Genomic DNA, 23,414 nt, shown 5'->3' with positions numbered 1-23,414 from the left:
TGGAGAAAGAGAGAACACAACTGAACACACTATGTGCGTGTGTGTGTGTGTGTGTGTGTGTGTGTGTGTGTGTGTGTGTACCATGCTCCACGTTGGCTAGGCGGTGCATGAGAGGCAGCCAGACAAGACACTGAGGAGGGTCAGCTGTGATATCCAGGAACATGTTGAGCATCACCCTCTTCTACATCAACGACAAAAGAACACAGAAAAAGTCACAATTAAACAAAAATGAAGCACTCGAATCAGACTTATAATCCAGGAATAGCAGGTATATTACTATAAAATAAACATATAATAAAGGACAGATGGATGAGGTGTGTGAGCGTACCTGTTGTGGGAAGCATGAGCGTGCAATGTTGTTTGTGTAGCCAAAGGACGGTCCTTCGTGCACAGTGGTGGGCAGCTTGAGAGCCTCCCTCAGAAAAGCATCAAACTTGGACTGAAGCAACACACCGCTGGAGTCAGACACCTGAGAAAACACATCTACACACACACACACAAATTATGTTCACTTCCATCCGTAACTTTAGCCACACTACATGCCTAGGTTCAAGAACTGAACCTAAATCTTAAGTTTTTTGTCCCCAGGTGGGAGGTGAGTCTGTAATGCGTTGTGTCCTCACAACATCAATAATAATTAATAAAAGAGCGGGTAAATTAACAGGAGCGACAGCAGCAGTGACCTACATTTTCCACAAGGTGGCACACATACAAATGAAATTCACACTGAAAGATTGAATTATTAGATATAATAAAGTGGAAATATATTCAAATATTTTTATCGTCCTCTGAAATGATGCTAAAAAGCAACACACAACAACGATTTAGCAATATCGCACGTTAAAAAAAAAAAAAAAGTTAATTCAAGTGCACTGTCTATACTGCATTAACATACAAAAAACACACACGTTACGATTTGTGTTTACACCCAAAGCCTACATGTGGAATCAGTGAGTTCATGTCCGTGTGTGAGATCAGTGTAAGACCAGTCCTGATGGTTTCAGCTGGTACTCACAGCGGAGTTTATCTATCAGTTTCCCTCCACACAGCATGGCCAGCATCGCTTTCACGGAGAGCACCGTCAGACGGCTGTCTGGCTCACTGAAACAAAAAACGCACAAACAAACACATGTGACACTGTAGAGCAGTATAATGTCGCCGTCACACATGTAGATGTTTCATATTTGAATAACTGGATGTCAACATGCAAAAAATACACAGTTTCCTCCTCAGACTTCTCTGTATGTACCTGTCAACGGCGGCCAGTAAGAATTCGACTAACAGGGCGGTGCTCTCTCGAGGGTTGATGGTGTGTGTGGTGGGCAGGCGCTTGCTGAGCTGGTTGAACAGGGAGGACACCAAGTTCTCCAGTCTGGTCACGGAGATACCGGCATTTAACTCCACAGCGTTCAGACCAGCATCCCGCACCGCCTCAATCACATTGTAAATGTCGATCAGATGCACTGGAGTGAGAGAAGTTAAGTCAGCGACTTCACACGTACTGATTTCAAAAAGTATATTTTAGACTGACTTACAGTTGCATCTCTTCTGTATGAATCTGAGCTTGCACGCTGTTCGATATGTAGAGAGACAAATGGCATCAAAGTTCTGCTCCGCTGTGATGAAAAGAAGAAAACTTTCATCAGCTCTGCCAGGTCAAAGGAGGGAAGGTAATGTATGCATGTAAAGTATGAAACATGCCTGGAGTTACACTGGGGGTCAAAGGTCACTCACCAAGCTCCACAAAGATCTGTCTCCCCTCTGGTCCTGCTGTCGCTGGAGTCCCCCTCCCTCTGTCTCTCTGCCCCCCCTCCTCCATCACCATCCTGAAACACAGGTCTGAGATTGATCCCAAACTCTGAACACTGTCCTGCAATGATCGATCCGATGATGGTTCCTGAGTTTTTATTATTTGATTTGATTTATTTGTAAGAAATCATCTAAAATGTTTGTGTGTTGAACCAGTTAGTTTAAACCTCCAATTCAGTATCCGACTCGTTTCTCCCATGTACGTTGTGAATGTGAATGTGAATGAACATTGTTTGGTGTTAATTCAATGCATTTCCATATTTAGTCTTTGGCAGGAAATACAGTCGACAACAAGTTCAAAGACTGACAGCAATCAATTCTTAAAATGTTCTAGATGACATGATTTATTTGAAAAGTGAAATTCAGATTAACTTTACAACAATGACACTAACAAACCAGGCAGTAAGTACCAGAGTAACTGTAACTTTTATTTATAGACACCGTCTACTGTACGCATACCAACGCACACACACACGCACACGCACACGCACACACACACACACTAAAGAGAGTCAAATTCAGGGCCACCAGAGGATGAGCTGAGTGCTCAGTAAATAAACACATTAATGAGAACAGCTGATGAAATCTGACCTGAAGGCTGGCATTTAACAAGGGTACAAAGAGAGGGAGGGAGGGACTGTGAAAGAAAGAAAGAAAGAAAGAAAGAAAGAAAGAAAGAAAGAAAGAAAGAAAGAAAGAAAGAAAGAAAGAAAGAAAGGTGTAAAGGAAAAAAGAAAAGAAGAAGGAAGGGAGGAAGAGAGAAAAGAAGAAGGGAGGAAGAAAGAAAGAAAGAAAGAAGCTGTCAAACTGCTGTCAGGAGACACAGAAAACACCAGAGGATATTGGTCGCCATGGGAACAGTTACACTACACCCAAAACTGAAACTCTCACACACACACACGCACGCACACAAATATTTGCATTCCTTGTATAAATGCAGTGACAAGCCGAGACCCAACACACACACATTTTCTTAGTAACATACACACACACATTTTCTTAGTAACACACGCACACACGCACACACGCACACACACACACACACACACACACACACACACATTCCAGAGGGGATTTAAAAGCCTCCCAGGAGACTTCACGCTTCATGGAGACAAAAGAAGGATTCCTCCTTTCACTCACACTCACACACTCAGACACACACACACTCTCTCTCACACAGCTGATCCTCTGCCTCTGTCTCTACAGTAAGTCAAGTGTGACTGTCTTTCTTAAAAAGCTCACAGACTCATCATCACAGACTCTCTGACTGAGACGATGACACTTGACTCCACGTCAAATCTTCTCATGCTGCAAAAATGTGGATGAAAAACTGGAATGTGCAGATATTTCAGGAGCTTTAGACAGATATTTGGATAAGTATGTAGGTCATGTCTTCCTCCAACTGAATCTGTAGTTCTGAGCTGATATTTCACAGCTCCGATTGGACAGTTTCACATTGCACTACAGTAGTAGAGAGCAGGCTTCATTATATCCTCTAATGGTGCCTGACAAATAAGCTTATTTCCAACTTGCTTTTAAGTTTTGTAGATAGCATCTTTAGCGCGGCAGCTAATGTTTATTTTTCTGTTTGATTCCATCTTTAGGGTCATTTCTTGATTAATCACAGAGCCTGTGAAATGTCAGGAAAGAGTGAAAAATGTCTGTGGAGATGTCATTAAGTTTGTTTTGTATCCAACCAAAGATATTCAGTAGAAAGTCCTCATGTTTAAGAAGCTATCACCATGAAACGTTTGGTATATTTTGCTTCAATTCTTAAACCAGTTGCACCTTCTTAGAAATATATTTAGTTTCCATCATCTAATGTTACAGAGACAATACTGTTGCCAAAGATTGGTTGACTGACTGGCACTGCGGCTCAGGCTCTGCTCTGGAACTGGAGCTGGTCTTGGCTGGTCGCGGCACAGTTCAGTGTGAGAGCATCCAAACCAGCTAATTCCTGCTTATTTCAAATATGTTACTGATTCCCGTTCACATGAAACCAAGAACATTTGAATAAAAAAAAATCAACAATTCTGGGTCTCTGAACTTGCTGACACCGTCATGTGACCATATATTGACACAGACTGGCGTCCTGCCTCTTTAAGGTATGCATACAAACTGTGACACACTGATCCTCCCATAGCAGTGAGGACAACATTCACCGACCCTGACGCTGCTATGTTGCCGATCTTCAGAGTATTTGTCTTCCTGCCAACACTGTCAAGAGGTCCTTGAATATGAGCAGATAAACATTTAAGTGTTACAGCAATATTATTTTATTATTCTGGTTATTTGGTTTTTACAAAGAGCTCCTTTTCTTGCTGCGCTGTTTGTACTGATTAAATTAATGAACTTTATTGTGTTAATCACTGAGCTTTACAGCGAAACCCCACCAGGCATCCATCACGTTGCAGCCGCAACACTGTTTTGGTCCATTCAAACCAACTTCAAACCCCACTGGTAACATTTCAGAAATGTTTTTTCCCCCAGGTTTTGTTAACTTGCCCAGATTTGGTGGTCTTTCCTGGTTTATGCACTTCTAAATATGTATATATGCTAAGTAGTTGCAATTGTTTCTTTGTTTTCACAAGTTTGAACAGGGTGTTTTCTTTTGAAAACGCGTGCCTGTGTGACTGCCGGAGCTATTTGCGGTCATTCTAGTCAATGTTTCAAAGCTCCGCTGTTTCAGAATCGTCCCAGAAGCGGCTCTCCAAGTCAGCTCTACAAAGAATACAGCACACAAACAGACTTTCTAAATAAAAACACCATGTGCAAACTTCAGATCATGAAAACAACTAAAACAATTTAACTACGTAGCCTATTTACTCATGGAAGCGTAGAAGCAACACCAGAAAAAAAAAAGACCTAATCTAAGCAAGTTATCAATGTCCAGCGAGAAAAACGCTCCGCTTCTTAAACTCTCCTGGTGGGATATGAAGCCGCGTTGAGACCAAAATCGTGTAGCAGCCACAGCATCACAGAGGGTAAGCATGGTTTCCAAAATGCTGGACAGCTCCATTAAAGGAAAGCCAGCGATAAAGAAAGGCAGCTGAACAGGTGGGTGCGTGTGAAAGTCAATGAAAGTGTGCAACTGAAAGGTTTTATGGATGCTAATTATGACTTTACTGAAGAGCTGTCAAGTTATGACCGTGTCCAAAAGTCTCACCAGTTACCCCACTGGACTCCCATGGTGAGTAGATTGTTATTTCCAGCCTGGCCTCAGTGATAACTACACCCTGTCTGTCTGTCTGCCTGCCTGTCTGTCTGTGCATAGCTGACATGGAGGAACATTTGGTCTGTGAGGTTTGCTTCCTAATTTAACTCTGAAAGCTTCAAACCATCATAGATATAATTACCCTCCCCGCAATTACTCCCAACTATGTCAGAGGGCCGGGAACAGCTTGGCTGTCGTTTTCCCAATCGTCGGGTCGAGTACAAAGGCTGGTCACAGGAAATTTTTTCAGAGAGAGACGTCTGATTCAGACTTAGTTTAGACTCTTTTCAAGCAGGAATAGTCACAAGTGTTCCTGTATTACAACTAAACACGACATTTTAAAAACCTGTTTCTGAAAAAATTGAAATCAGTGCAGTAATCTTGACTCATATTTGATCAGCACTGCCTATTTTGACAGTTTGATCTAAGCGTCGTGAGCCTGGTGTGTTGAGCTGGACAGACTCACTGAGAAGGACTTGTCAATCACAAGGCAGCCACCCTGCTTTATCACTTATTTAACACTAAACAGGATCATCATTTATAAAATAAACATCATGCTATATGAGAGAAGACTTGAAACTAGTGACTGAGACCATGAACTCGTAAGGAAACTAGTACAGCTATTTTCTAATGAGACATGCGTCACATTGATGGCAGCTAGTTACAGGATCTCTAAACTCTTCTGTGTTTTTATGTTTTTTGTATGTTTTCATGTTTTTTTCTCGACAGTCTTTATGGAGACTGGCGATCCATGCTGAAGTGAGGAGAAGTGGGAAGTGCAAAAGACGGTACAGACCGCCCAAGCTGTCTGTTAGGATGGGGAAAATAAAATCTCTCCACAATAAGATGGAGAACCTAACAGCGCTAAAGCGTAGAATCACAGAGACGTGGCTGAATGAACTCACTTCGGACTTGATGGTAACTCTAGACAGATTTCACAGTATTTTTCTTCAACCTTGTATATTATGAGCCGTTGTAACAAGTGAATCTTCTCGGTGTGGTATCAATAAAGTCTATCTTATCTTATCTTATCTTATCTTATCTTATCTTATCTGCCCCCTAGTGGCCATTAGAAATATGACAGGTTTAAACACTTCCAGTACTGTTAGTTCTTAAAAGACAAATATAGTTTCTGCTAACACAAAGTCATTACACTACTTGGGGGGGCAGAAAAGTAATTTCATTAATAACGCACAGCTTACAAAATGATTGCTGTCTTGGGGGTAAAACTCAAAATGTAATATATGTTGTGGTTATATTGATTTAAAGAGCTTTGTTCACAAAGTATAACCCTGAAACATGAGCTGGGAACAGACATACACAATCAATAGAGATTCTTCAGTGACTGATGACTGCACAGATACTTCTCTTTAAGATCTCAGCTGTAGAAAGTGAAATACAGAAAGGGGAGAAAAGGGTACGGATGTGGAGAGGTATATACAGCTGACTGCATGTGTGTTGTTTTGCGTGGGTGGTGATGCACATTGCTATTGCACCATGGTGTTTTATTGTGGTTGACATTTGCTGAGGTTTACAGAAACAAACACACTTCCTGCTCTGAGTACGCACACTCTGAACCAGATGATACAGTCAGTCTTCTGGGTTTAAGATAAACATTATTGAATGCTTCAGTCTTAGTAAAAGCAAAGTGTCTCTGCATCCCTATACAGAGGGTGTGTCGTATGAGTGTGTGTGGTCATACCTCTCTGTGTCAGGGGGTCACACAGGACAGAGGAGCCTCAATAAAGGACGTCTAGCAGGGAGACACAGAGAGAAGAGAAAGGCAGTTTGAAAAGTCTTTTCAGTCCATGGACAATAATGTCAAAGGCTCTTTGGGGACACACACTAATAGAGACACACACTGAACACAACTAGCGGAGTACACACTCTCATACACTCTTTAGACATGTGCATGTTTGTTTGACATCAAAAGCAATTTTTATCATCTGATGAAATCATTCTGATCAGTGTAATCTGATGAAAGATGAACCGTAAACAGCTGAATATCCTTTAATATTTTATTTTTATCTGTTATGTTTTATTAATTCATCATTTTCACTTTCAGTTATGGCAGGTTTCTTTGATTTAAAGCAACATTGTTCAACTTTTCTACCATAAACTAACAGATTTTAAATCATGTGGATGCTACACTGACTTGTAATCAGGTGAATGGTGTCTCTGCCATTCGAACATCTATTCTCACACTTTAAGGCACTAAGTCTCACACCACCAACTATTTCACTGATTTTGATGAAACTGGATCATATTTCATGGAGAAAGTGTTTTCTGGTTTTCCCTCTGATGCTCCACATCAACTATAGCTGCGGTTAGCTAATATTAGCTCAGTCTGTCAACCAGGCTGCCCAGACTGTGAGGGAGTGTTAGTGTTTGTACCACTGGCATTTTAGACCACCGGGAAGAAGAGGAGGTTTACATGTCCGGGGCGCAGGCAAATCGGAGCCAGTGTTGTGCCAGAACCGGAGCTGGGCAAGCAGGCAATGTAACCAGGCTCAGACAGCCAATTTTTTGTCGTTGGTGAGAGCTTGGTGAAATAAAAGTCTGAAAGACAGACGCTGAGCTGGACTTCTTGCTGTTGGACTAATAAGTAATATTAGCTGGCTGCCATGTCCTGTGTTGTTGACCTTGCTGATGTTTGGCTGTTAGCAAAGTTGTCATTTTGCTTGTTACAATCATAACAGATACACATATAAAATTGTCCATATTTACCACAGTACCCCTGAAACAGGGAACACTAAAATTTCTACACAGTGTTGCTTAAAAACCTTTAACGGTTATTTTCTATGACTGAAAATTAGACCCTCAGATTGCAGACTACAGTCATGCTTGTCAATTGACATCGCTGCTTTACACATGTGGATCAAATTGTTAAGTCAATCAACACCATGTTCTTCTTGATATATGAACTAAATATATTCTTTCAAAGCTGGAAACAAGTTACGACCATTTGTAATTATTGCCATCCTTTCCTTTGTTTAACGCGTTTCTGTACCGTCATTCGCTGTTGCTGAAAAATATTAGTAGAGACAGCAAATGCCAAACAGCTGCCAAGTGTCAACAAAATCTTCCCCAAACAAAATCTAACAGATATAATGGTTTCACACACTGACATGTCATTAGGCTCTGTTTAACAAGCAGAGTCAGCAATCCTCCCACAACAAAGCATCAAAATGTTGTCCGACAAATACGCTCTGACTCGAGCGTCACAGAAACAATGAACACAAAACATCTGCTTGATTAAGAAAGTGGGCTTCACACAGACAGCTTTAACAAGTGGGCTGAAAACCTAAAGGGAGCTACCTAAAGCCTGAATATCAAACTGCAAGAGGCAGACAGTTACATCCTGTCAGCGGGTGTCACAAACAAGACAACTGATTCGTGCGTGCTGCAAATGTTTCATTATCTTATATGAATTGAAATGTCACAGTAGCAACAAGCATACGAAGCGGTGACACGATGCTACAACATGCCAAAATGTGAAATCAAAATGTACTTTTTGCTGGCACATTATCACCAGACGTGTTGACATATCAGTTGCAAGGATATGATCTTCCTGTTCCTGTCAAATGCCACAGATGATCTTAATCATCACACTGAAATCTGTCAACCTGCCCCTGAAAGACTTTCTGCACAGCACTGACCAAAATGTGTCCACCTTCATTTAAAGGATTAATTCAAACTTGATCAGTTTAACAGTTTATACAGGTATATTCTGCTGAATGAATTTAAAAAGTGAAGATATCAAACAATGTCAAATTAATGCTGGTATCCAAAAAACTGTATTGATGATGACAAAGCTGACTGTGTATGGAGCTCTCATGCAAACGCAGGGCTGAATCAATTAGTCAATTAGTTGACAGAAAATTAATCACTACTTGATCAATTAGTTTGTTTATGAAGCACAACTGCTTCCAATTATTGTAAATGTGAAATCAATGACAAAAGGTAACGCCTGCACACTTAGTTCATGCCACAAAAGTTTAATAAAGACAACGTTTGGATCTTCATCAGGTCAGAATGTTTGAAAGAACTGTGAACCACATCCATCCAATTTGGTGCCACTTGCACCTACTACTAGTACTTTGGCTCTAGGAAATGATAACATGGGATTTGTCACTATTATCTTCCATTTACTAATAGAAATAATGAATCGATTACTCCCAAAAATAGAATGAAAACACCTTGACAATTATTAGCTGCAGACCTGTACATAAGTACTGCACATTAGGGCCGGACAATCTAGCCAAAAAATATTATCTCGATCGATTTAATCACAATCACGATGAATATTGGTTTGTTCATGTCGTGCAGATTCATTTAATGAGGCTATGTGTTTAAGTAAGAGGACATTAAACATTGCAATCTCCCATCATAGGGATCTGACCCTCACTAAAAGGTAGCCAAAACTGGGGGTCATGAAGCCTTCTTGTGCACAGTTCAAACCCCACCTGGAAATCCCACGGTCTGGTTCAGAAGCGTCCCAGAGGCGGGTCTCTGCTCTGCTCTGCCCAGAATACACGAATGTTCTATTTTTGATGGACGCCACGAGCAGCCTTGAGCAGCACACCCTGTGCAAACGTCTAATTGTGAAAACAGACACAAGGGAAACAATTTAACGACAAAGCATATTTACATAATTTCAAGCACATAAACCAGAAAAAAAAGACAAAATCTGAGCAAGTAAAAAAAAAAAGGTCTGGCGGGAAAAACACTTCTGAAACGTTCCTGGTGAGGTTTAAAGTCGCATGAAGAGCAGACCAAAACAGACGTGCCTGTTGTGTTTTTGGCTTATGGGAAGCAAAATTTCATAAAACTCTCTACAAAATTTTTAATAAAAAATATCAAGAAGTAATCTGCTCTAAATGTATCCACTTCTTTCAGCCATTGTTTCACTGTTCTGGTAAATTGTAGTTTATCATCAGCTGTTCTGTTGTTGTCATGCATTAAATATCCATGAAGCATGTCACTGTGTCAGTTTACTCGATGATAGAAAAGATGTAATCATGCATGACTGCATGATGTAAATATGTTCAGTGAGTCTCATCAAGTGAGTTACATCTCTCTGCTCATTACAGCATGTGTGTGTGTGTGTGAGGGGGTGGAGGGCAGACCACCCAACCAGTGCACCTGTGCTTTAACACCCCACACACACACACACACACACACACACACACACACACACACACACACACACACACACACACACACACACACACAGTATCTAATCAGAACAGTGGTTGTGTTTATGCAGGTCCAAACACCTGAAATAGACAAATGGTCCAGAAAACAAACACACACACTATCCACAAACTGTACTCTCTCTCTTACACTCACACACACCTGTTCTTAGTAATCAGCTGCTCTCGGTCGAAACCATGCAAACACACAGTAATGCCCACGCTCAACTCACCGCTGTGAATCCACAAACTAGAGTTTTGTGGGACAGATGAAGCAAATCAGCGCTGACACTAATACAGCAACGGGCGTCAGGCAGGCGAGGTGGTACTAAAGAGGGGTAAGAGGGTGTTTACCACCCTCTGCACACCACACACACACACACCACACATGCCACATTACCATTTGCAGCTGCTTGCTATTCTCACTGTCTGCCCTGACAGGACCTGACCAGTGTGTGTGTGTGTTATACATGATATATATACAGTAAGCTGCAACTTTAGACACTGACGTTTCTGAAATACCTACGAGCTTCATTTATCCTTTACTGTAACACACAAAACAGATGAGGATTCGTGACCGGACCCCAAAATCCCCCCTGAAAGCTCTGCAGCAAACTTTCTAAATGAATGTTTAAAAAAAAAGTTAAAGTTTCAGGAAATGAAGTTTAGAAGTTTGCACATTTCACAGAGCTGGCTGGTGGTTTGCCTCGGTCTCGAATGTCCTGAAACGTTTTAAACATAATGGAGACCAAATAAACTGTCACTAGATATTAAATAAAAAGGACATTTTGGCTGAGGTCTCTACAGGGTTAGGAATGCAGTTAGAAACATGGATTTGGTCCAGTCACGTAATCCAGGATTGGTATGATAATTGTTTGACTGACTACAGAGTGACTGACACTTCAGTGGCTGACTATTGAACTGATTCCAACACGCTGCTGCAAGTATGCCTGATTAATTATTCATCATAAATTGTGTTTCAGCTGCTGGCAACCTCCGTGTCTGTGAAGTGAAGCCAGTGCAGAAGTGGCAAAAACTGCAGTTCCTCAAACGTCCACTTGAGGCTGGCTACAGAACGAGTCAACCTCCATAAGTCTCTATGTTAAGATGTCCAACTTCACAGCAGTAATAAACATAGGTCCACCAATGACCCACAGCTTTGCTGATTTTGCCAGCATCACAGACTCTGAGCTTCAAAACCAAGTGGCAATCTCCGTGCCTGGGAAATGAAGCCAATGCTGAAGTGGTTTTACCACAGAAATATCTGAAGGTCTGAATTAGAGAAACACCTCAACAAGAACATAGTTATGGTAAAACCTTAAATCATTGTAGATTAGAGGGAGTTAAATTGCTCAGCCCTGTAACGCACCATCACCAGCAGGTTGATATAAAAGCAAAAGTCTCTCCCTGCTTCTCCAATCTCTCACTCCTGACCTTTGACCCCTGTCCTGCCATAGAGACAACCTGACTGACCCGGCATGACTCCGGCAGGTAAAAACAGAAGCAACACGTCTCTGGTTACATGTTTAAGATAGACAACTGGTCCACAAGTTATAGCGTGTTCTGAGGAGACATGTCTGTTGTTGACGTGTTCACAGGTCCAAATAGTTGTACCAAAAACCCCAAAGCATATAATCCCAATTCATCCAAACCCCAGTTAGACTCTTTCGTGTTTAAAATAAAACATCATACCAAGAATATTAGCATAAAATGACTCAATTCTGATGAACATTGACTGGGATGAAACTCATTTTTCCACATTCAAGCCGCCCATGAAGACATCCATTTCAATGCGAAATTAACAAGCGTTGACACAGCGGGCATATGTGCCAAGTTACACACTGGGCTTTGGCAAAAAAGATGCATGGACATCCGGCAAAAATGCTGCCTGGCTCAAGTTTTGCCTTAACGCAATGCAGTGTGACTATACAAGACGTTGTATTGGCCATGGAACACTTACAAAAACACATTTCTACTGTTTAACTGTCGATTTTCACAAAAAACTGAAACAATTATTGCTGAAATCTTAGATTTGTAATATCCTGTCATGTATTAAAATACTTTGAATTAATTTGCCTTTTGAAAAGCTTTTAAACTTGAGGTTCTATTACTGAAACCAGCCGTCCTGGATTGTATTTCATTGTCTCACCAGTACCTGAAGCAACACGCCCCTGCCAGCACAGACCTTTGCATTGTTTTACAGAAAAACAGTGCTGTTCAGTATGAACTGCTGGTGCGGTGTAGTAAAACTGTAAGGGGGTCATTGCCAATTGGAGAGACGCAGACAGATATAAAGACGAACTAAGAAGTCGGAAGCAAGTAAAGAACGACAAACAGAGATGGAAAAAGAGACAGGAAGGGACTGCAAGAGACGCATCGAAAAAAAGATAGGAAGTGAAAGTTGTGTTTACCGTCCTGAAGAAAACAAGCACATGAGAGAGAAGAAATGTTTGATTGGTCGACATTAAACTCGCTAGACCCTAAATTCAGCTTAACTTTTCCCAAACAATTAGCCTTTATCTACGTCTTTTCCCTTGAACAAGTCATTTTAAAACAGTACTGTTCTTGCAAAGTAGCAGCAGTAGCAGCAATAATCCAAGGTTTTGTGCGTTCCCATGGACTTAGTCACCAAGCTCTGCAGCAGATCTATGAACAGATACTAGACTGAAGAGCATGTAGTATAGTATGAGCAACTGTTGCAGGAATTCAAAAGAAGCTGTCAGACCACTGACAGTATAAAGAATGGACAGTGCATCCGTGACGTCACCCACAAGTTTCTGAAGAGCTGTTTTGCTCAAAATCTGACACTGGTTGCTGCCTTGTTGGCAGTCCTGCCTCTACATTTAAAAAAGGCAAAGTTGTGGATCATTGCCAGACCTGAGGTGGGCTGAATGTAGCCTGGTTGCTCAAACAAGCCATCTGTAACAGCACCTACATGTCAATAAAAGCAGCCACACTGTTAATTCTGCATAACTTTAGGCCTTAATATAATCTCAATCGGTGAGTTGTATAAAAATTCACCCTCAGTACATTTGTCATGAACGGGGAAATTAGTTATAGAGACCAAAACTGTTTTTGTACCAGGCTGTAAACATGTTTATTTCTGCTGTGAAGTTGGATATTTTAACATGGGGGCTTATGGAGACTGACTCGCTCTGTAGCCAGCCTCAAGTGGACGTTTGAGGAACTGCAGTTTATGGCACAGAGTTTGCAGCTTGATACAAACTTACAATGAATTAATGACAAAAAAAAGTTTAGGGTTTAAGTTTAGTTTAGTTTATTTTAGTTTAAAGAAAGCTTAACTAGCCTGTCCTTACGCTGTATCTTACTGCTTAACTCGGAGGCATCAAACATACCAACAGTAAATGAGCAGAGAGCTCAGAGGTCCTCGGGAGTACTGGGGAGAACAGCTCCAAACGTGCAAAAAGAAAAATACTTCAATTTCACTATAATTTCTCTCCAGAAATTATATAAAGTAGAGGCTGGATATGAACGACTGCTCTTCTAATCATAGGTTTCACCCTCACCGCTATTATCTCCCCACCCACAGTGGAGACAGTAACACAATCAGCACTATCGTAAATCAAAAACTAAAATCTTTCCATCTGGAGACACTGAGATGAAATGTTATGAAGTAGAGGCTGGTGTGAGGAAACCACAAAGATTTCTCTGCAGGTAAATCAGATGAAATACCGAGCTTGTCAGAAAGTCGAGATACGTACATTTTTCTTTATATCTGGTTATCATGCGCAGGGTGGTGAGTGCCGGGAAAAGTGGGAGGCTTAATTCTCGTTTTGCTCTCTCATTTGGCCCTTTTAAAGACGTAAACAAATCACCCACTGCCCAATCAAAGCACACCAAATGCCTCTACCGGGGAGAAGTAAAGACCCTCAGGACAGTTTTGTACACAGATAAGTTAGTGCGGTCTCTCTCTTTCTGTCATCCTTCTCTTTTTAGTTTCCTGCACAGGGAGCAACAGTTTGGAAAAGTCTGCAACTTCACTGAACACACTTAAAAACACTCCAATTCTTTAGTATTTGGTCTCAGAAATAGATTTTTAAGCTACCATGTTTCTCTCAGAGCCTTTAACTGTAGTGTTGGTTAATGAACTTGACCATTATGTGACTGTTTCACTGTCTTTAGCTACTGACAAAAGAGTATTTTTAATTGTAATACAAAGAGCGTAATACAATATGAAATATATACCTTTGGTTTATAGTCACAAAACCAAACTATAATTTTGAGTACTCAAGTTTAAGAACTCAAATATTCAATGTGAGGGGAAATATGCAAGTAGAAAAAATGGACAGCGTATTGGTGACGTCACCCACAGGTCTGAAGCTTAAAATCTGTGGCTCTGGTCACCACCATGTTGGCAGTCCTGCCTCTTCCACCTCCCGGCTAATCTAAAAAAAAAATTAGCAAAGACGTGGATCATCAGCAGATCTGAGGCAGGCTAAATGAAACCATCATTTCCTCTACTGTCATACTGATGCAGGAAGTACAGGCACGCGGATATGCATATATTCCTACATAAACTGTTTGGTTTTTACTTTGGCACTTTATATATATACACATTTATGGGTGCAGCAGTGGATATTGGTGCTGTCATACTCACACAAAAACCCATAGGCTGTCTCTGATAACACCTTTAGGCAGGCTGGGGTTAGATAAATCCTTTCAGCAGACCCACAGCAGTGATTCAATAGATTACTGGTGATTCATTAAAGCTAATTACGTTTAATTAAACCGTTTCATCTCAACCAACTGGTGAGATCAAATGATTCACTGTCATCCTTAACTTGCATCTGTTTCCATTCAGCTTGCCTAACTTTAACTGTGCACGTACATTATGCCGAATTTCACAGTGGGCACTGATGATTTTTTTAAAAGTATTAAGTTGTGTTACACAGAGTCTGTATGTTTGGCAATAAGCCAGCAAACGTTAAACCGGCATATTTGTGAATGGAGTAACGTCCCTCCCATAGAAATGAACGGCTCTGCTATACACAGGTCAAACAGCAGCAGTAGTTTCTGATTTGAAAAGTGGGCATGACTCACAGCAGACGAACGCGTATCAGACGTCTTATTAAACACAGTATATAAACGGTGTTTACCGGACACTTTGAGCTGAGTTTCTCAGAGTCACAGCTCACTCCACTCCTGCCTTTACTTCTTCTTGAGGGGGAAAAAAGCCTGTGTGACATCTGAGCGGCCATGTTGCAGAAAAGTTTAACTCCCTGTTCACCTTGTTCTCCCGAATGAATGTGTTTTGTTTTTTTAAACTCTCTAAACTCGGATGAAATTTCACATTTAAACTGAAAACTTATAAAGTTTTTTTTTATCGTTGTAACTATGTCACATATCCTTTTTAAAAAAGACTACATAAGACGAGGTTTACTCACCGGGGACTATTTTCGGCAGGTATTCGTGGCCAAATACCAACATCAACACTGAAACGTGTGGCACTGACTTTTAGCTTTACTCTCTCGTCCGGTTCCTCTTTTCACCGTGTTTTGTCGCCTCCTCTTTTTCTGGTTTCAATCATATAATATAGTCCCGGTCCCGTTATTTATTTCCGTAGTGAGCCATGTTTCACACCCTCCATACCCGCCCGCTGGTGCTGCTGTACCGGTTGCTGCTGTGATGAAGTGTAGCGTTACTATTTTTGAAAGAAAGTCACTCCTCTCTCTTCGGGTCCCGGTCCAGCCCCCTCTGTGACAGAGAGCGGTGTCACGAAACCAACTCACTTGACAGTAAATAATATATATTTTTAAATTTTACCGTAATTTAACGTGTTTTTAACGTGTTTCATGCTTAAAAATAGACGTTGTTTAAGTCAAACAGGGAGCATACGCAGTTCGGTTTGTCAGTTGGTTTAACCGTTACAATTCAAACGGCCCAACGTTCCATGTTCAAACGGTCATAATCTATGAGCATCGAGAAGTTTTATGATATTTTATAATAACTTAACACACATAAAGAACATAAAGATAAATGAGTATTTCAACTGCTGTTTAAACCTGAAAGTATTAAAGTACATTTAAACCACTCTACTTTTATAGCCTAAATTGTGGATGCTTTACTACAGTATGTAGTAGGTGGTGGGAAGTAGGCTAATACAGTTTTGACTGTACTTTTAAACTGTACTAATATTTAAATTTTGTGGTACTTAATATCTCATCCAGACAATATTTCAATAAATATTATACTTTACTTAACTCAAGGTTCAAGGTTCAGCTTTATTATGTCATTAAATAACACAATACAGGATTGCACAATTGAATGTTTTGCAGTCTTTTTTCTTGGGTTATACTATAATGTTTGATTTGTTTTGTATGAAAGGCCATAGAAGTGGTCATACATTTTATTTTCTTGTGGTAACCAGTTCATTTCATTTGTTTTCTCAAGTTATTGAGATGTCAAAATAACAAATGTGGTTATAACAAAAGGGTGGTCTTGTATATTAAATCATTGCATTTGCAATATTCTCTCTGTTATTATCTCAGGATAACAGCATTGGTTATTTCGACATAATGACATAAATAAACCCCCGATCTTGAGAAAACAAGTTAAATTGACTTGTTATCACAAGGGGAAAAAAGGAAATAATATGTATAAACGTATGACAACATATCAAGAAATATTGTAAATATGTATAAACGTATGACAACATATCAAGAAATATTGTACTTTTTATATAAAATTCAGCTTTATTGTCATTATATAACCTAATACAAGATTGCACAATTGAATGTCTTTGTTTTATTTGTTTTTGTGTGTGGCAGGGGGTTTGTTACACTTGTGACATACACCTGTTGGGGTGCCAATGAGGTAACTATAGCCTTAGGTCAGGGGCAGATATTATCAGGTGGTGCACAACCACAATCAGTGTTTCAGCCTTCAGCCACAACACTCTCCAGCTGGTGGGCTGGCAGTGGTGGTCAGGTCACTGCCCATCCGCTCCTGATGTCCAGCTTTCCTAATTTGATTTGGTAGTTGCTTAAAGACCACTTTCTTGTCTGAGCACATAACTCTAAATAAAGCGGTTCTCTATAAAGACAGTACAACACAATTAGCTAATATTTAGGGCGTGCTTTAGTGATTATATTACCAAAAAACAAAGACATGCAGTAAAAAATGGGCCTTTTAGTGCTCCTGGGCAGTAAGTTAGTAATCCAGCCTGGCTTCTTTTGACCTCTCCAATTACTATTGCATATTCAGATTTTATTTTTCTCATGCATCATACAGTGGAGCAATAAGTACTTAAAGTGAAGTAAAAAGTACAATATTTGCCTTTGAATTGAAGTAATATAACATGTAAATACTCACGTTACACCACATACATGAGGATTTCGATATGTAAGTAGAGTTAGAGTAAGTCTGTACTCTTGCCTCTATGTCAGTCAACCTCTCTGTCTCTGTGTCTCTCTGAATTGTATTTGACAATCCTTCATTCTCCAGAGGTTGTGAAATTCATCAGGCCTGTGTGATTAAACTACACGTACGCACCACACACACCCCTGTACTCTGCAGTGTTTTAGGCAGATTACATTGAAAATTAGACATTTTTGAAAGTTAAGTGGAACAGATGACAAGCGTGAACCTATAACAACTAAAAAAAATTAGATATAAACCACACTTGCCTATTGTAGCTGCAGTGGTGGAAGTACTCTTTACTCTTTATATCTTCTACTGAAGTATAAGTGGCAATATCGCTCTATAAAAATAGTCTGTTTAGAAAAAATAAATATGAAGAACATAAAGTATAAGAACAAAATATTATCAGCAAAAATGTACTTAAAGTATCAAAAGTAAAAGTCATTCATTGGACAGAGAAACCTCTTTGAAAGTGTTATATTGTTATAGCATTTAATTGGAATATTATTTCTTTTATTATCACATCTGATTAAAGATTATACACTGTTGTATCATAATCTCCAAAGTAAACAGTAAATTCAGTTTTCAGAATAAAACATAAAATATGTCTGTCTGACATATACTGGAGCTAGAAGTATAAAGTTGCAAGAAATGGAAATACTCAAGGAAAGTACCTCAAATCACTATGTAGTATGTAGTATCTACAACAAAAAGAGAGAATTATTCAACAGTGAGGAACCTTTTGGGGGGAAATTGTGAAAAAAAAGCAATCCTTGACGTAATCTGCTGATTAGTTGCACATTAAGCAAAATCTGACCAAATGATTTCCAACATATCCTGTGACTAAAACAGTTTCCCCTCAAATCCACCTGTGTACAAATATGTTGAATTACACATATCTTTACACATGTATTGATTAACAGATCAATATAAGTTAAACATTTTCATGACAAACCATCACATCCTTTCAATATTTCCTGTAAAATTACACTCTTGAAAGAAAGAAAACTATCTGATACATTACTGGATATCAGAACTCTCCACATGCTTCACATTTTAAAGAATCTGTTCCACAATATTGCAAACAACAACAAGATCAGCTTTTTTTTTTTTTGAAAAACAGCCAACTGTACAAAAAACAATGTACCATCATAACCCCAAAACACAACAACAGTGCATAGCAAGGACAAGTGTACTTCCCATACTCATGTAAACCTGGAAAAACAAAAGGGAAGTCCCACTCAGCGTCATGTTTACGCTGCAGGGTCAATGCAACGTTTCACATGAGTGGCGCAAACACTCCGAGATAAAAACGCTGGCAGCTGAAATCTCTGCAGAACACAGCTCTGACTTTTACAAAGCAAAAACTGGATCATTATTTTATCTGGATTCCTTTAAGGAGCGTTAAAGATGTGGACGCTGAGTCTTCAGGCGGTTGTCGTCTGTGTTTTCCTACAGGTAAAAACATCTTCTTGAAAACAAACTTTACAATGTTTGGTAAAGCAGGTGTGTTTTGGCAGAGAAATACTGTATATATTTTTATATTCTATCCTTCTAACAAACTCCTGTAAAGAAAAGGCATTTTATATTAACAGGGAAACGTGATATATCTGAAAAAGCATGGTGACCATTTAATGCTTTTGTGAATTGTAGGGACTTGATCTATAACCAAGGAGTTAAAGAATGATAGAACTATATAGATAGAAATGTTTTACACAGTTTTGTATCTGAGAAGCAACTCGTCCTTTTCAAGTTTAATTTTTCAAAATATATAGTTTATATAAAAGACCAGTGTTGAGGATTTAGTGGTATCTAGCAGTGTAGTTGCAGATTGCAAACACCTTGCCTCACCCTCTCCTTCTCAGTGTGAAGAAAAAACGGAAAATGCAAAAGGCCCTATCTGGAGCCAGTGTTTAGCTTGTCCCTTCTGGGCTACTGTAGAAACAAGACGGTTTCATTCTAATGTGACAAAACATTTCTATTTTCAGGTGGTTATGAAAACATACTTTTTTATATTATATTCCATTTCTGACGTATTCGGTAAAAAGAGACCCCTAAATCTGACACAAGGGACATTTACGAAGCTCTTTAAAGATATTTCCTTTGTTCATTTTTTAGTGTTATCTGATTATAGCAGTTCCAGAGTGTACAGTGAAGTGTGCTGCGCTTATTTTATTCTGAAAGTTATTTAACTTTGCAAACATTACATTGAGCTAATATGCAACACATAAATATATAAATAATGTGGCAATTAAATGTAAGTATTAAATGGCTATATTTTTAAACACTTGCAGGTGCCAGGGTGTTTTCCATCATGCATCATAACGGGCTCTATAGCCAACTGTGCCTACCAAAACCTCCGCTGGATTCCTCCTCTCCCTCCCAACATCACCCACCTGTACCTGGAGATGAACCACATTGGTGAGATCAACTCCAGCTCTCTGTCAGGACTGGAGGAGCTCCAGGTGCTGGACCTCGGAGCCCAGAAAGTACCGCTTGTAATCAGGAACAACACGTTCAACGGTCAAAGACGTCTGAAGAGGCTGGTGCTGAACGCCAACGTTGGCCTTCGTCTAGAGCCAAAGGCTTTTGTGGGATTGTCTGGTTTGCAGAATCTCCACCTGGGTTACTGTTCACTTACGGAGTCCATCCTGAAGGAGAACTATCTAGAGCCTCTGTCCTCCTTAGAGGCTCTTGACCTGTTTGGTAACAACATAAACAAACTGCAGCCTTCAATGTTCTTTGTGAACATGACTAATTTGAAAGTTTTGAATCTCAAGTTGAACACAATTGACAAAATATGTGAGTCTGATCTTGTTGGTTTCCAGGGAAAACACTTTGAGAAACTGAGCTTGAACTCTGTTCGCTTCAGGGATATGTCTAATGAATTTTTTGACTGGCAGAAATGTGGGAACCCTTTTAGAGGAATATCCTTTCAGTCACTTGACCTGTCCAACAATGGGTTAAGTTTGGGTAAATCAAAACAGTTTTTTAGAGCCATCAAGGGGACTAAGATCTCCCATCTTAAAATGTCAGGACACATTGGTAAAGGATTTTCATTCAACAATCTACCTGATCCAGACCGCAGCACATTTGAAGGCCTGACGAACAGTTCGATCCTCACTTTGGATCTGTCTAAAAACAGGATATTTGCATTGCAACAGGGGGTTTTTAGTCAGCTAAAAGATGTAGCAATCATTGACGTTTCCCAAAACCAGGTTAATCAGATACACAGAAATGCCTTTGAAGGTCTTCAGGGACATTTGAAAATGCTCAACCTGTCACACAACCTGCTGGGGGAAATCTATTCTCACACTTTTGCTTCTCTGACAAACCTGAAAGTGTTAGACCTGTCTTACAATCACATTGGGATACTCGGTTATGACTCATTTAATGGACTTCCTAACTTGAAAGCATTATATCTAACAGGAAACTCTTTGAAAGATCTCGGCTTCCCTGCATCTCTACCTAGCTTAGGTTATCTCATGTTGAATGACAATAAGTTAACCTCGTCGGTGGGTCTCTCATCGTTCGCCCATAATGTTATCTATCTGAACATCCAGGACAACAGATTAACATACCTGGACGATGTTTATACCTTTCTGAATGGAATGAAACGCCTTCAGTCTCTCTTCTTTGGGGGAAACACCATCAGGTGGTGCAAGCTCAATCGGCGAGTTTCAGTTGGTTTGAATAATGTCCGAGTCCTTGATCTTCATAGCAGCTCCCTGCAATCTGTTTGGTCTCAGGGTCAATGCCTGAATCTGTTTGACAATCTTGGACATGTGATAGGTCTCAACTTGAGCTCCAACGCACTACAGTCTCTTCCTCAGGGCATTTTCAAGGGTCTCACCGCCATAGTGCAGATGGACCTCTCATCCAACGCCTTGACTTATCTCCAGCCTGATGCACTACCCAAAAGTCTCAAAATACTCAACCTCTCTAACAACTTCATAGCCTCCCCTGACCCCGCTACTTTCCGTTCTCTCAGCTACCTCAACCTAAATACCAACCGATTTCACTGCAATCACAACCTGAATGGCTTCCTGACTTGGCTGAACAAGACCAACGTAACCTTCCTGAGTCCCATCGGGGAGCTCAGATGTGAATATCCTTCTGATTTCTATCATGTGTCCCTGCTAGATTACTCTGCTCAGGTCACAAAGCAGTAAAAGCAAGGTGGTCAGATACAGATCCACGGATTCTCTGATCTATGACCAAGTTAGACGACCTGGACGACTGAGAACCTTCACAGAGAGAGAGGATTTATAGAAGTAAATCTACTCTGGTGTTGTGCTGAAACAATGATATCAATTAATGTTCATATGTTTGTAAATGTTTGTAATCACATCATCACTGTTCTTGTATTTTAATGTGAGCATCAAAAACTCTCTCAGGATCATAAAGATAAGAAAACAATGACATTGAGTCAAAACGTGTGTCTGCTTCTGAACTTTCTTCAGCATCTTTGAAGTTACTTTTTTACTTTTATACTACTTGTTGATGTTACGTTTAGATATGGGTTCTCTCCGGGTTTCCTCCCACAGTCCAAACACATGCATTTAACAGGTTAATTGGTGAGTATGTGAGTGTGAATGATTGTTTGTCTCTATGTACCCTGCGAATAACTGGCTATTTGTCCAGGGTGTACCCCTCCTCTTGCCCAAAATCAGCTGGGATAGGCTCCAGCTCCCTATGAACCTGATGAGAATAAGCGGTTACAGAAAATGGATGGATGAAGTAGAGATCACTTTGTGTGTATGTCTGCAATTATACCAGCAGGGGGAGCTGCAGAACAATTCATTAATTACTACATTACTACACCTAAACTGTTACATTTCACTCAATATTATGACCCTATTTTTACAAGCTGTACTTGTATTATTAGTCAAATTGATAGACAAGTGCACTGGCTGCATATGTTTGCAGATGTGAATAGTGTTTTCACTCTATGTGTCCTAAATCAATTTCTTCTGCCCCAGTTAATGTCAGACATGAGTTAATATTAAACCTGTGCAACAAAGGGAGCAAATAAGGGCAAATGTGAACAAGTTAACAGATTAGTTATCAGGTACAACCTGTATTAAATAATGTGTCGATTGTTTCACAAATCCACATAAATCTGTACAACTAGAGGAAACACTGGAACATATGAAAGGATTGCAGTGATTTATTTATTCAACGTTAATTTATACGAACATCTTACTGATACATCTGTCCAGTGTGGTGTCAGTAAATTTGGATTATAAACACATAAAATCTGGAAATTTAAAAGCAGATTGAGTTTATTTAAGTTACAGAGGTAAAGCTTATTTTCATCCACTGGAGCTCAAAGGATTATTTTCTTATGGTAAACACATCACTACCAGTAAAGATGTTGTCTATTACAGCTGAAAATAAGCAGTATGCCATATGAGCTGGTACAGAAGATCCATAATCCTCATCTCGCAGCAGAGGGCAGCATCAGTCCAGTTAGTAACCACTAAGCGTTGGCCTGCATGCTGCTTTTCAAATGTATGGTTACCTCTAAAAAAAACCCACACATTTTTACCTGCACAGCCTCTTTTAAATTAGTCAAAAACAAGGGAACCTATAATCTTAATAATCTATGAATTCATTAACCCGACCCCCCCAAAAAAACAGGTTTAAATATCATAAAGATGGATGGTTTGGTAAACTGGGTAAATAGGTCTGATCAGTGCTGAGGGGAGTTAAATAGGGAACAAGGTCAACGATACTAACAGTGTCCTCTTCAATGTCAGTGGGTTTTTTGGCCAATAATAACACACACATCTTCAAATTTTATTCTTGCAGGA

General features: G+C 39.9%; 2 protein-coding genes across 8 annotated transcripts in view; one reads left to right on the top strand and one right to left on the bottom strand.

The window, feature by feature from the left end:
* LOC104926136 (dystrobrevin beta) overlaps nt 1-16,076 on the bottom strand; it is a 31,811-nt gene extending 15,735 nt beyond the window's left edge. For 2 of the 7 annotated variants that reach the window (XM_027284005.1, XM_027284003.1), the window contains exons 1-8: nt 15,624-16,075; nt 6,726-6,776; nt 1,735-1,826; nt 1,536-1,616; nt 1,250-1,463; nt 1,016-1,101; nt 329-483; nt 82-181 (exon numbers count right to left, since the gene is read on the bottom strand). In XM_027284005.1, coding sequence (XP_027139806.1) covers nt 82-181; nt 329-483; nt 1,016-1,101; nt 1,250-1,463; nt 1,536-1,616; nt 1,735-1,825 — 727 coding nt within the window. In that variant the 5' untranslated portion in view covers nt 1,826; nt 6,726-6,776; nt 15,624-16,075. Of the gene's footprint in view, nt 1-81; nt 182-328; nt 484-1,015; nt 1,102-1,249; nt 1,464-1,535; nt 1,617-1,734; nt 1,827-6,725; nt 6,777-9,489; nt 9,622-15,335; nt 15,482-15,623 lie in introns of those variants that run through there. The other 5 variants (XM_027284000.1, XM_027284001.1, XM_027284004.1 and 2 more) reach the window with 5 other exon arrangements.
* Nucleotides 16,077-18,901: 2,825 nt separating this feature from the next.
* LOC104926138 (toll-like receptor 5) lies at nt 18,902-22,033 on the top strand. Its single transcript, XM_010739929.3, has 2 exons — nt 18,902-19,056; nt 19,893-22,033. The coding sequence occupies exons 1-2, from the start codon at nt 19,009-19,011 to the stop codon at nt 21,768-21,770; spliced, it is 1,926 nt and encodes a 641-aa protein (XP_010738231.3). The 5' UTR covers nt 18,902-19,008; the 3' UTR covers nt 21,771-22,033.
* The last annotated feature ends 1,381 nt before the right edge of the window (nt 22,034-23,414 follow it).

The sequence above is a fragment of the Larimichthys crocea genome, chromosome XI (assembly GCF_000972845.2).
Source record: "Larimichthys crocea isolate SSNF chromosome XI, L_crocea_2.0, whole genome shotgun sequence".
NCBI lineage: Eukaryota > Metazoa > Chordata > Actinopteri > Sciaenidae > Larimichthys > Larimichthys crocea.
Note: the sequence above shows the minus strand (reverse complement) of the source record. Positions and strands in the feature narration are given on the sequence as shown.

Excerpts from the sequence above, each read along its gene's own strand:
- LOC104926138 (XM_010739929.3), top strand. The coding sequence starts at position 19,009 with ATGTGGACGCTGAGTCTTCAGGCGGTTGTCGTCTGTGTTTTCCTACAG. Across the intron at positions 19,057-19,892 it reads TCGTCTGTGTTTTCCTACAG|GTGCCAGGGTGTTTTCCATC; the intron begins GTAAAAACATCT and ends AAACACTTGCAG.